The sequence below is a fragment of the Xylona heveae genome (assembly GCF_001619985.1).
Source record: "Xylona heveae TC161 unplaced genomic scaffold L228scaffold_3, whole genome shotgun sequence".
NCBI lineage: Eukaryota > Fungi > Ascomycota > Xylonomycetes > Xylonales > Xylonaceae > Xylona > Xylona heveae.
The window spans coordinates 876,368-889,458 of NW_017264195.1; the positions used below are offsets into that span (position 1 = coordinate 876,368).

Consider the following 13,091-nt stretch of genomic DNA (forward strand, 5'->3'; position numbering starts at 1 on the left):
TATGAGCACAAACATTGAATGAAGATACCTTAAACTACTTACGAATGGGGGTCTCGTGCTGCGCTGCCCCTTGCTGACAGACCCCACGTTCCAGAACAACCGCCGGCAAAAAAAGGGTTCGGCGCCAAAAGGCATTCTGTAGCTAAAAAGCAAACAACCAGTCAACCCCGTCCACTGTACCTGTCGGTGGACAGTCCTACAAAGCGTCCATCCTCGACGCCGTTGAGGCGCTACATCTTTCGGCATTTAGGACTCTTCACTTCTTTCGAGAGTTCAGTGGGTTACAATGGTGTTACTGGGAATTTCCCTCCTCGTCGCGTCGCTCTCCTTTTTACTCTATCGACATCCGCCAGGATTCTGGTACTCTTTCCAGAGACAACTCGCGCATATCAAAAATGGAAAGAAACCGACAGAGAAGAGCACAGAGCAAAGAAATATAGATCTAAACGCTTCTCATCGCAATCATGCGCGCGACGAGAAGGTGACCGATGCTGCCGCCACCACCACCGCCGCGATACCACCAGCGGCGACAGAGCAACCCAACCTTATCTCAACATCTTCGTCCATTTCTACAATAAATCAAACAAGCACTTCAAACGACGCTGCGTCGTCACCAGAAACTACACCGAAAGCACTTCCTTCTCAACCTGCTAAATCAACTCCCTCTATCCCATCGTTCTCTCTCGACGACCCCTCTACAACAAGCAATCACAAAGCCGACGTCTCCTCCGACGAAGACGACGACGATGACGAACCTCCCATTTTTCCCGCCAAGAAATCTGCTCAGCGTGCCGGCTCCTCTGCACGCAATGCATTTACAAAGTCTCCTCCAGCTCCAGTTCCGTCTCTCTCCACAACTTCCACCTCTCCGATTGGCGTCAGCAGTCCCGCATCCACACTAATGCCACCTCCTCCACGACCCACGCCACCCTCTGCCGCCGCACGACTTCGCGCAGGACCGTCCACATCTACATCTTCTTCAACGCTCTCCGTTCCATCGCGCATACCACCAACATCTTTATCCCCCGCTGCCGCCGCACGAGCTCGACCCACGCCCTCTTCCTCTTTATCTCCCTCCTCCTCATCTCCCTCCTCCTCATCTTTAAGCCCATCTCTATCAAATCCTCCAACAAAATCGCGTGCATCCCAAAAAGTCATACTCCAGCCAGGCCACTCTCCACTCGACTGGGCCGAGCTCTGCCGCTCTCACGCCCGCGCACAGGCTCAGGCCTTTCCCTCTTCCTCCTCTTCCTCGCCCTCCGCCGTCCCTTCAATCCTACGCGTTCCTCCGTCCCTACTCAAGTTGAACAACGGCCGCCATGGTCGACCGGCATGGACATCATATTACGGCCGCGTGTACGATGTTACTGCCTATCTACCTTTCCATCCGGGCGGTGAAAAGGAACTGTTACGTGCGGCGGGCCGCGACGGCGCGAAACTCTTTGAGCAGGTCCACCCGTGGGTCAATTGGGAGAGCATGTTGAACGTGTGGATGGTAGGGGTCATGGTTGACGAGCAAGATGCGGATGCGAATGCGAATGCGAATGCCCACGCCCAGGGAGGTCAGGCTGGTCAGCAGTCAAGGGGCCAGTGGGATGAGATGGATTAGCTCATTTCAACTATTTTTTTTTATTTTTTATTTTTCATTCTCATTTTCATTTTTATTGTTCATTTGACCGCTCTATTTCATCTTGGGGTGTTGCAGCGGTGGGACGACGAATAAGATGCTGAAAGATCGATATACATTACTGATACCCGTACGCCTGGCTCTATGCATTGTAGACAGTTAGATATTAGACACGCCATGGCTAGACTAGAGAGCATATACACATAATTTTCAAATGCAAGAACAGCACTGGCTTCACCAGATGAATGTTTCTCTACCATTGATGATGAAAATGGACATAATATTGGGAGTGAGACAGAAAGTAAAACGTGCTTGAGATGTATTTCTTGCCCATGTCATGGACGGGACGTACGTAGGCATGCATAAGGTACTAGCTAGCAACAAGTCCGCAAGGATCCATTGGTACATTCATCTCCTGCCAAATCTAAATTTCAGCTCGTCTTCACTATCCTCGCTCTCCTCATCATCCTGGACAAACAACGACTTTTGCTTCTTCGCTGGCAGTCTACTTGCCGACGCAGGCGCAGGACGTTTTCTCGTTGTTATCGTTGTCGTCGAAGTTTGGCTTTGACTTGGCGGGGCGCGTTGCTGTCGCTGTCGCGTCCTTCTTACTGGTATCGGTTCCTCTTCTTCCTCCTCTTCTTTCTCCTCGTTGTGCTCTGGCCTAGCGGGCTCGTCATCTGCAGGCTGGCTTCTTGCAGTTGCAAACGGTTGCGATTCTGCGTCAGCATCAAGCTCTATTTCGCTGGGTCCATCGTTACTTTGACGGGGTCTATCGCGGCGGGCAGAGTGCGATCGATTCGCAGCAGCAGTGGTGTTTGTAGTGGTGCTATCTAGCCAATAATCTTCACCAATGCCAAACCCTTTTCGTTGGACTTCTTCGAGTGGAACAATCAACGAATGTCCACGACGGGGTTGGACTCCGTCTGCCTGGCGGCGAAACTTTTTGAAATTCTTGCGTCCGTTCCAGCGCTCGTCCCATCTGCTTCCTTCGGAGCCATGTACGTCTGTGCGAACGGGCTTGTCGGCGCGTGGTCGGACGTCCATGTCCTCGACAATAGCGAGATTCTTCATCTGCTCGACATCCATTCCGTCGAGGGCGTGTCTGAGCGATTCGTCGTCCTGCCGAGCGGCTTCTTCTTCGGCTTCTCGACGCTGTTTGGCGGCTTTGATAATGTCGACTTTGCTTTCTCTTTTAGTCTTGGACCCGGCTTGTTGCTGTGACTTCTTTTGGGATGCCTGGTCATCATCATCTGCTGCCGGCTCAGCGGTGAGACCTCGTCGCCGGTTCTCTTCCTCTTGCTCGATGATGCGTCGCTTCATTCGTGCTGCGCCTGGTAAGAGGTTATCGACCATTTCGTCGTCCTCGTCGTCGGAAGGCGGCGGGCTTCGTTTTCGGGACCGGGATGGTCGCGGTTGTGGCTTGGCAACAATTTCGTTTCCAGAATCCACGTCCACGTCCATGTCGGCTTGCCTGGAGGCTGGGGTTTGCTAGATACTGAACGTCAATATTTCTGTTGTTAAGCTAATGCACGCGATCTGAGGACTTACGCGACTGGACATCGAACTGCCATGATGCTGTGAAGGTTGGAGTTGCGATGATTCGGTCGTTTCACGTAATCGAGAACTGATCGGCTCTTCGTCAATGTCATCGTCTGAGTCTTCAAATCCTTTGAAGCGACTCGTTATTGGTCTTCGTGTGCGGGCGCGTCCTTGAGAAGCCTGAGTTGCTGGCGCTGGCGTTTGTGAGACTGCTTCTGCTGGAGTCGCAGAAGCTTCTACTGCCGGTGGTTCCACATCGGGAAAAGCTAGACATCGAAACCGAAGTTAGAAAAAGGTGCTACAGTTGTACGAGTGCACAAGGGAGACTCACGTGCGCTTGAAGGCGGAAGAGCAGCGGAAGGGGGAAGTGTCCCGTCGTCTTCTTCCGGAAGCTGCTTCCGCAACGTAGCTGGATTGTTTGTGAGGATAGCGTCAAGAAACTCGCTCTGTTCAATGACACGCTGATCTAATGACTGTGCAATTTCGTTGCCTAGCTCAATGGCCCAAGTCTCATATGGATCCTTGGCTCGGAACCTCACCAAGACGACTCCTTCGCCTTCACTTTTATCTTCAAACTCGCCCAATCCCTTTTCCCCTGCCGCATTCTTTGCAAACCGAACGACGTCCGCAGCAGTTGTCTTTCCCACTTCCAACCGGTATATCAAGGCTTTGCCGCCACCATTTACAATGGGAGGTTGCAAATTGTCAAACTGCGCCTGGTCACAAAACACGAAAATATAACCTTCAAAGATTTTCGTCCTGTGCGGATCAGGAGCAAAGTAAAAGGATGGCCGAGGGAATGGCTCTTTCCCCGGATCCGGAAGATATTGCAATGCATCGGGCCAGTTTGCGTCAAAATCAAATTCCAAGAGTGATTGGCTTTCTGAGTCATCGGGATCCTGCGGACTGGCCGCGGCCACCAGTGCGTCGATGAAGCTCTCGGTGACAATGCATCGAGCATTGATCAATGCTTGTAATCCCTTGGCTGTGTTGCGCTTATTTGCCACTACGTGTGTGGTTTTATCAATAATGTATGGCAAGACCGTCTTGACGTCCAAAGCCTCCAGCCGAGAACGCACAGTAAGCAGAGGATCCTTCTTCTTTTGTTCTTTGCTGGGGAACGAAAAAGAAATGACCACAGGCACCCATTTGATTCTGACTGCTGTCAGTGCGTGACTCAAAGAAGCGATTGAAGTCGATGTCATTACCGGAATAAGAACTCATAACTGCCCAACTTGATCTGATGCTCGTCATCTTTCAAGATCCTCGACTGGCCTCTGATCTGTTCTCCGTCGAGTAGTGTTCCGATCTTTGAGTTTTGATCCTCAATGGTCAAAGTAGATCGGGTGTGCACAAGCGACTTAGGGTAAGAGTGTTAGTGAACGGAAGACATTTTACAAACATCAAAAGAAAGGTAAATGAAGCATACCCCATCACCTGGTTTCACTTCGGCAAGTGAGATGGTCAGGTGTTTGCGGGATATCGATTTATTCTCAATAGCAAATCCTGTAATACTTTCTTGTCAAACTCTTTCCTTTTCTTTTTGCCATTTTCATTTTCTCATACCTGTTCCCAGGCGGGTCCTTCCGAATAGATATTTCTTTCCAGGCCGCAGCCAGATTCGTTTGTCTAAGTATCGTAAGCTTCAAATCCACCATAAAACCCTTTCCATTTAAACTTACTCTGCAGCACGTCTCCATCACACTCAAGCACCCACATGATCCGGCTGATTCAAATTTGCATCGCAAATGGCTGCTCTGGTGGGATGATTTGTAGGCCAGTTGAATTGGGGGACGTGACTGCCCGGCGCCCGGCTGACACGTGGTCACGTGGGGTGCACTTTCGTTAAGGCAGCCTTGGCAAAACTCTCCGCCATGTGGTACCGTTCATGGTAAATGAGAGCGAGGGTCGAAAATAAATGCTTGATCCACGAAAAAATTCTATTTAAAATCTAGTAATTTATAAACTAATTTACATCACAGTACGATCAATTTGGAGGAAAAGGGCTGATATTTTGAATCCAACCCTGATCTTGGCCGTTATTCCTCGCGTGCACTTCTCACACGATCCTGAAGCGGTTGCCCCGGCACCGAACTAAGCTCTTTCCAGACAGCTTCTTGCGCTAAGATGTCATTCCCCACGCAGGGTCTCTGGTTTTGTGTGGAGACGGGCAATGGTGGAGGGGTTCTGAATACGGAGTACTGGGCTGGTTATCAGGTCAGGGCGTCTACCTTACCTAGCCAACACAGCAATGGCCCCCAGCAACCCAATGACCCCCGCCAGTACTGATTTGTACACACAACACACCAACTGGGATTCTTGTAGGCTTTAAAAGCTCGTTCCTGGAGGGCTTTTGACTATTTCTTGTCATACTTCAGTACCTCTAACAGCTCTTCCGTTGACTTTTGACCATTACGCTACCCAATACTCATATACATAGACAACTCGTCACAAATTACTACCACGATGGCTGATGAAATTATCCAAGCTGGCGTCGATGAGAGCACCATCTCTCCTATCGAGCGGCGCAACTCGCTCGAGAAGCACCTCCAGCATCGGCCAGATGCGCAGGAGCTCAAAGAGAGACACATCCTGTTGGATACTTCTGCTGCTCCGTAAGACCTTTTCATTCAAAATTCACTGTAAAAACTCACCGGCCATGGCTAATACGTCTGCAAGGGCATTGCAATCTGCCGCTCATGACCTCGAACGTCATCGCGCAATCGACAATTTGAGAAAGAATTTGGAGAGGCGGCCTGATCGTGAAGAGCTTATCGAGAGTAAGCAACGCGTTTCCCTAAGCTTATCTTAGTCGTAGGGCCCTCGGCCAGGACGCTAATATCTTGTGCACTCTTAGAGAATATTCTCCCTGCCTCAAATGCGGCGCCCGCTCTTCAAGCTCATCAGAAAGAGCTCGAGAAACACATGCGTGCAGATAGCTTGGAGCACAAGATCCAGCAAAGACCCAAGCCGGAAGATTTAGTTCAGCAAGGCATACTCGAAGGTATGATTGGTTGACTTCTCAATTAAAAGAGCAGAAGAATTCTAACGTTGCTGTTGCAGCCGACGAGGACCCGACTAAGGAGGAGTGAATTTCGTCATTTTGACCTTTTCAGGAGGGATAATTATCTCCTGTGCTCGTTTTCGCAAAGTATATGGCGTTTCACAATTAGTTTAGTATACGATTTAAGCCTAGGAGGCTCCCCATGGTATTGTAATCCAATATGAAATTTAATTTTTCAGGTCCAAAGCAAAGGCGAAATTTCAGATTTAGAAAATGTACACAACACCGCTCTCGCAAAGCTCGTGAGATGAGAAGAAGCTCAGCAGAGAAGGGTCCCATCACTGGGCAATGTGCAAGATTCATATAGGCACTTCTTCGGCACAACTGCAGCCATGGAAAGGGCCGAATTGCAATTTGACATCCGTGCCATCTGGAAATTTTGTTTTTCCAGCATCAATAAAAAAAAGGGAAAAGGCTGAATACGCTGGACATGCAACAAGGATGAGGGTCATATAATAGTATTATTGCTGTAGCTGGATATCGTACATTAGTGTATTAAACATCATATCAGTAAATCGTTTCCCGAACTTTCTTAAGCATGGACAATGCCAGCGTCTTCATGCTGCGAAATGAACAAATATTACAACTCCCCGTGAGGAATTTTGCTTGCAATGGGGCTTGGCTTGGAAGATAGCCCAAAGGGCAGATGTTGCTTTGCTTGGTCAAAGGCCAGATCAAAGCGTGCACCCATAAACCACGCTATGGCAATCTGTTCAAAACGTTCATCAGCAAATGATTTTTTCGTGCGAATTAAGGCGAAGACACATACCATCACGGCTGACACAAAAAATAGAGTGGCAAAGACGGCAACGAAGAGCCAGAAGACATCCTTGCGAGCCTCGGCATCTGCCTGTGCCTGCTTCTTCGCCTCCTCTGTCGGCTCAACCAGACCACCGGAGCTCTGACGCACGACAGCCTTCGGGTCTTGCGATGGAAAGATGGCCTCAACGAATTGTTCAATCTATTGGACGAAAAACAGTCAGTATGGTGTAGGTGCAAGTGTCCGCTGGACAGAGAGGAAACGTACCTTTCCACAGGCCATGCTAATCTTTAAGAAGTTTGGATCCTTTGGAACGTTCTTTTGATGAATCTTCCGTGTGTAGCGTCGGAACAAGTCGCAGATTGTCTTCAGGTTTTGAGTCGACTCGAGCATGTTCTGACAAGCCTCACCCTTGGTGATTTTGATGTTCTTTTTGAAGATATCAGGATTCCGGAACACAAGGTGAAGGGTGGCAATGGCCATGGCTTGCGGAATGGCGGCAAAGTTGAACACACTCTGTTCCCTCAGACCAGCGAGATAGAAGAGGCATTCGTCAGCGTGTTCTAACGCATTCAAGACCATGTCAGAACTGCAGTTCAGAGCTTTATCGAGATTCTTTTCATCAAAGAGGTCCTCAAACTTCTCAACGTGTCGGGACCAAATCTCCTTTGGCCAGAATCTTCTCTTGTCGTCAAAGTCCTCGCGGATATCACGAATGATGTTAGTCTTCTGAAGGAACAGTCCCATGGACTCTTGTAGGTGTGGCCGCTCAAGAAGAGCTTCATTTGCCAGACCACTATCCACGAATAGTCGAGTAAGACCCTCGCCGACGAGACCAGCCACGTAATGGCAGTAAAGGTCGTAGTCCTTGATTGAATTAACTCCATTAATGTTGTGCTCGGCATTGCGAGCATAGTCAGCCATGCCATTTCCCATTTTGTTAGTGATGTCTTCAATGGTCTCCCTGTACTGAGGCTTGATTTTCAGGAACTCCTCAATGATAACATCAAACTTCACAAGCACGTCTCTATCCTTTTCATTCGGGCCATTGCCATTGTAGTTCCAGCCCGGTTTCCGCAACACCTTGTGGAAATCGCGGAGGAGGGGGTCCTTTTCATCCAAAGCAATTGTCATGTCATCTTCGACCGTGTCAAGACCGCGAAGGATGAGGTAGAATAGAGCTACAGCAAACAGAAGTTCTGGGTGGAGCTCCTGGATGACCATAGCAAAGCTTCGACTGGTCTTTTCTAGCAGAGCGAAACAGGTCCGCATGGTCGGGGTCTCCTTGGCCTCGTTCCGCTCATGGACAGGATCATGCCACAGCTTCCTATAGAGTCAAACTCAGTAAGGGCTTGGAACTGCTTGATTTTCGTTGCATTAAACATACCATTGGATGATTGACCTCAATTCCTGAACATGAATGGCATAGTAAAGGACATTTGAAAACTTGGGCATCTTGACTCCCCTTTTCACTCGGGAAACCGAGCAACTCACAGCACAGAGCGATATCGAAAGAGAAGAGAAAGGGAAACAGGGCAGAGAATGTAACGGAAGAAGATGAGAGGGAAGCCACTGACACGAACCAGCCGTGAGATCCAGGTGCTTTGAATCAATTGGCGTGTTCCCTCAACGTTGAAACTTGGACGGGGGGATCAGGTTGTGGGGGCTGCAATTTAAACCTTTCTCGCCAGATCTGCTCGCGTAACGTTATTACACAAACTGGGACTTCAACTAGCCTTTTCGCGTGGAATCAGTTGAGCTGAGCCTCGCCGGTTGTGACCGGCAAAGGCCTGGTACCGCGATGACTACGGCGGGCGAGAATACCCACTATAGGTAAAAAGACAGCTGAGCTACAGCTGCCCCACAATGTATGATGTACTCCGTACCACAATTCCAGCTCCAGCTTCTTCAGCAGATAGGTAGTTATATATGCATCAGGATCAATTATGAATATTTACCTATTAATTGATCTTACTGCCTAGAGACGGAAAAGATTTGCTCAGCAACCCATGTACAATACCAATCCGAATTTGCCGCTGAAACACGAAAACTCCAAGTGTGTGAATAAAAAACCCCCCGAGCTCAAGCTTTTGACCCTGTCTTACTGCTGCACATACGGAGTATGGCATGAACCCCATGCGAAGTCATCCTTTCCAGCCCTGCCCTAGAAGTTCTCTCTGTTGCTGCTGTGTCCAGTCTGTTGTCGGCAATAATAGGTTGAACAGCTTCCAGTTAAGCTGGTCGAGATGAACACCTTCTCTCGCGTCCTCGATGCAGAGTCAAATTCGAAAAGGAAAAATCGAGATACGTCCTGGGTCCTCTTGGTTTCCCGCCGTCTGACGGAAGCCAAAATAAGCGTTCATTATCGCTTGCCTCCGTTGATTCCATATCTCCAAGTCATATAGCCAATCACTCCGGCCATGCTTCCGAGTCCTGTCCCTCCAATGATTTTTCTGAGGCGATAAGGATCGTTCTTCGGGACTTTCAGTGTTGCGTACACGGCGGCTAGAAGCGTACCGGCGACGCTCCAGTCATCGGTTTCCAGCTGTCCTTGATTCTCTAGCAGCCGCCAACTTCGGTCTCTCCACTCAATCTCTTCTCGACCCCACATGCGTGCTGGTAGGCCTACGACCATTGCAGCAGTACCTATCAACGCTCCAGTTCCTGCCGACCGCAGTATTGTTGTTGGAGCCACTGTGGCAAGCACCGCAAGCTTTGAGGTGCCTCGTAACATGAGTAACGAGCGTGCAGTGCCGACCAAAGAGCCTACTACCGTGCCCGCTTGAAAGCCTCGATAGAGCACATGAGTTGCAAGTATAGTCTTGAATAGCGGCTGATCTTCTGCATAAGGCGTATGAGGAAAGAATCGTGACATGCCGGATCGCTATATCAAGGGCAATTCCACAGTCGGAGGCGACCAATTTGTAGGATATATACTCAGGAAGCTAGGTGTCTTATGTCTTCATTCAAGGTGTATTCAGATCACTACCATTAACTGAGCAAAGCTACAGACTATATATTCAGAGAAGACACGGCATGCGGGGAGGGGAAACTCTCCGTGTTCTCTGGTAAACTACGGCTATCTATCTCCTAGGGGTAGTCGGAGGGGATTGTTCTGTTTAGCTTTCTCGGCCGTACTGTGGTAGAGCATCTTGGGCTATTCAGGGAAGGCAACTATGTAAGCGAATTGATTGAGCGGGGATTGGTCCAAAAGTTACGCCGACTGAGGGGACGGAGTTTTGTCAGGGGACTTTGCCGATGAGCGCCCAACGGCCGGGCTGGCCCTTATTGAGAAAGTATTCTCTGGACCAGTCTACTCAGGAGGTAACTTACCTTATTCTTTAGCAGCCCAAGGAAGAGAGGAATGAAGAGATAGACTGTTAGCGGTGCGAGACAGGAGAGTGTCCTGGTGTAAAAATAGACGAGTTCCCTCTGATCAAGCGAAGACTGTAGTACTGTAGTACTGTATTGTCATCCGCACGAGCGACCCAAGAACGGACTTTTTTGGCCCGACAACTGAGCCACAGCAAAAGACCCCTCTAGCCTGGGGGAAAGTTGCACTTTCGTAATCATCGTCACAAGCCAAGCCTCTCCTACACAATACTATTACCTGAACGCTTCCTCTACCAATTTAGTGTTCCCTTTCTCAATATTTTTTTCGTCCCCTTTTCTGTGCGAAGCTTCAACGGACAAGCTTCGTAGCAGTCTTGTTTCCTCTAGTATCTTACTGAGGCAGGCTTCAAAACACACATTCTTCGTCCGCAAAAATGGTCGCTGACACCACATACTATGACGCACTGGGCGTCCAGCCTACGGCCACTGGTCTGGAAATTAAGAAAGCATACCGAAAATTGGCAATCACCCATCATCCTGGTAGGCTTCTGGGAAATATGGCATGAGTGGGAAGCATGAAGCGGTTAGGCTGACTCGTGGTCACTACAGACAAGAATCCTGGTGATGAGAACGCACACCAAAGATTCCAAGAGGTGTGGATTTTCCCTTTGTCGTTCTGATCAATTCCAGCAGCTCACTCATGCCGAACAGATTGGTGAAGCATATCAAGTCCTCAGTGATGAGACCCTCCGAAAGCAATACGATGAGTTTGGAAAGGATGAGGCAGTCCCAGGCAGCGGGTTCGGTACGCATGCGACCTTGGGATTCTTAAGAAGCAGTGATATGTAGTGGGCTAACCACTTGAGCAGAGGATCCTTCGGAATTCTTCTCGATGATCTTTGGCGGTGATGCCTTTGTTGATTAGTAGGTTTTCACCACTAGCCCCATCAGCTGGCAGTTATCCATGCTGACACTGCTTTTTAGCATCGGCGAAATCTCGCTCGTCAAGGACTTGACCACGACCATGGAGATCACGACCCGGAGTGATGACTTAGCTGACGAATATGCCGCCGCCGAGGCCAGAGACAGCGCTGACGCCGCCGCTGCTGCTGATAAAAATGCCGCACCCGGTGCTCCCTCTGGTTCCACGCCCGCAGAGGCTACTGCAATTGGTACCAAGCCCGACGAAACGCAGCCGTCGCAGAGCGGCACAAATACGCCTCGCGGAATTCCCACCCGACAGGCCCTTGAGTACCGCTCGGAGGAAGATGCGCGCATGTCAGCCGCTGGTGTGTCCGAAGCCGAGAAGGAACTGCGTAAAAAGGAAAAGAAGAAGGGTGGCTTGACTAAAGAGCAGCAAGACGAGCTGGCTGCATTTGAGCGCGAGAGGAAGCGTATCCGGGACGAGCGCGTCGACACTCTTGCCCGGAAGCTGGTGGACCGCATCAGCGTCTGGACCGAGACCGACAAGGGCTCCGCTGTGACCAAGGCTTTCCAGGAAAAGAGCAGACTCGAAGCGGAGAATTTGAAAATGGAGTCTTTCGGATTGGACATTCTCCATGCCATTGGCCAGACCTATGTCTCCAAGGGAACTTCATTCCTCAAGTCTCAAAAATTCCTCGGCATCTCTGGCTTCTGGTCGCGACTCAAGGACAAGGGCACGCTGGCCAAGGAGACTTGGAACACCATTTCGTCCGTCTTGGACGCGCAGTCAACCATTGAGGAAGTGGCGAAGCTCGAGGAAAAGGGCGGCGACGACTGGACCACCGAGAAGAAGGCCGAGTATCAGAATAAGATGACGGGTAAGATTCTCGCGGCGGCATGGCGCGGAAGCAAGTTTGAGTTCCAAGGTGTTCTCCGTGACGTCTGCGACAAGGTCCTCTACGACAAGAGCATCAAGCTGGAAAAGCGGATAGAGCGCGCCGAGGCTCTTGTGCTGTGCGGAAACATTTATCAGAAGGTACTTATTCCCCTTTCTTGTGCCCTTTTCCAATTTCAAGTCAAGTTCCGTCCAAGGGCTAACTATTCCTCGCTAATCAGGCTGAACGCGATCCCGATGAACAAGGAGAGTACATGGCCTTTGAGCAGCTCGTCGCCGAAGCCGCTGCCAAGAAGGGCAAAGACGAGAAGAAGCCCAAGAAGGCCAAGAAGGAAGGCGAATCCTCGCACCACAACCCTCTCCATTTCTTTGGCGACCGAGGAGAAAAGGCCGAAAAGGGAGAGAAATCCACTCCCACCTCTGGTTCCACTCCGACTCCCTAATCAAGAACCATATGGCTGTTCGTTGTCTTGACTCTTTTGTTCTCTAGACCTTTGTGCACTTTGCATTACCGTGTTATATCTGCCCTTGGTTAAGTGGGTGCGTGCGGCAGTTATCACAGGATTTTCATATTAATTGGCGTGTAAAGATCTCGTTTGGTTTTCTCCCTCCCTAGAGCGTGCAAAGATCTTCTTCCACTTGTAATCTTTCTTCACACATACATTGCCTTGCGCAACAACAAACTCACAATAGCCTGCCAGCCTACTAATCTGTCTTATCTGCTGAATCTACGACAGCAAGAATCCTGAAATTTGTTTTTTATACCCCGCTTGAACACAACGAGGTCTTTTCTTTTCTTTCCTTTCTTTCCTTTTTTTTCTTTCTCTAGTGTATTTTTTTCAATAGATAGTTTCATGACTCCGTTTGATCGACTGATCGACTGACTGATTGATTGGATGGTTGGTCAGTTGATTGGTTGAAATAAATCATTTACACCAACTCGCAG

At 49.6% G+C, this 13,091-nt stretch overlaps 7 protein-coding genes across 7 annotated transcripts; 3 read left to right on the plus strand and 4 right to left on the minus strand.

The window, feature by feature from the left end:
• Nucleotides 1-138: 138 nt before the first annotated feature.
• On the plus strand, nt 139-1,938 carry L228DRAFT_245094 (hypothetical protein). The gene has a single exon (XM_018332082.1). It carries the CDS (start codon nt 287-289, stop codon nt 1,607-1,609), a length of 1,323 nt encoding a protein of 440 aa, XP_018189749.1. The 5' UTR covers nt 139-286; the 3' UTR covers nt 1,610-1,938.
• On the minus strand, nt 1,823-3,263 carry L228DRAFT_91452 (hypothetical protein). The gene has a single exon (XM_018336964.1). It carries the CDS (start codon nt 3,089-3,091, stop codon nt 2,036-2,038), a length of 1,056 nt encoding a protein of 351 aa, XP_018189750.1. The 5' UTR covers nt 3,092-3,263; the 3' UTR covers nt 1,823-2,035.
• L228DRAFT_91595 (DNA damage response protein RcaA) lies at nt 3,249-5,094 on the minus strand. Its single transcript, XM_018336965.1, has 6 exons — nt 4,852-5,094; nt 4,736-4,798; nt 4,599-4,675; nt 4,378-4,529; nt 3,505-4,324; nt 3,249-3,435 (listed from the first exon to the last, which is right to left on the minus strand). The coding sequence occupies exons 1-6, from the start codon at nt 4,886-4,888 to the stop codon at nt 3,406-3,408; spliced, it is 1,179 nt and encodes a 392-aa protein (XP_018189751.1). The 5' UTR covers nt 4,889-5,094; the 3' UTR covers nt 3,249-3,405.
• A 541-nt stretch (nt 5,095-5,635) lies between these two features.
• On the plus strand, nt 5,636-6,261 carry L228DRAFT_266554 (hypothetical protein; the record flags this gene model as incomplete). The annotated part of the gene is made up of 4 exons (XM_018334878.1): nt 5,636-5,784; nt 5,849-5,949; nt 6,027-6,173; nt 6,233-6,261. The coding sequence occupies 4 exons, from the start codon at nt 5,636-5,638 to the stop codon at nt 6,259-6,261; spliced, it is 426 nt and encodes a 141-aa protein (XP_018189752.1).
• A 143-nt stretch (nt 6,262-6,404) lies between these two features.
• On the minus strand, nt 6,405-8,685 carry L228DRAFT_245095 (farnesyl-diphosphate farnesyltransferase). Its single transcript, XM_018332083.1, has 4 exons — nt 8,381-8,685; nt 7,261-8,320; nt 7,003-7,194; nt 6,405-6,942 (listed from the first exon to the last, which is right to left on the minus strand). The coding sequence occupies exons 1-4, from the start codon at nt 8,446-8,448 to the stop codon at nt 6,814-6,816; spliced, it is 1,449 nt and encodes a 482-aa protein (XP_018189753.1). The 5' UTR covers nt 8,449-8,685; the 3' UTR covers nt 6,405-6,813.
• Nucleotides 8,686-9,355: 670 nt separating this feature from the next.
• Nucleotides 9,356-9,868, minus strand: L228DRAFT_266556 (hypothetical protein; the record flags this gene model as incomplete). Its single annotated transcript, XM_018334879.1, has 1 exon — nt 9,356-9,868. One exon carries the CDS (start codon nt 9,866-9,868, stop codon nt 9,356-9,358), a length of 513 nt encoding a protein of 170 aa, XP_018189754.1.
• An 892-nt stretch (nt 9,869-10,760) lies between these two features.
• Nucleotides 10,761-12,588, plus strand: L228DRAFT_237153 (molecular chaperone; the record flags this gene model as incomplete). The annotated part of the gene is made up of 6 exons (XM_018330899.1): nt 10,761-10,866; nt 10,936-10,979; nt 11,038-11,131; nt 11,196-11,250; nt 11,311-12,286; nt 12,367-12,588. The coding sequence occupies 6 exons, from the start codon at nt 10,761-10,763 to the stop codon at nt 12,586-12,588; spliced, it is 1,497 nt and encodes a 498-aa protein (XP_018189755.1).
• Nucleotides 12,589-13,091: the final 503 nt, after the last annotated feature.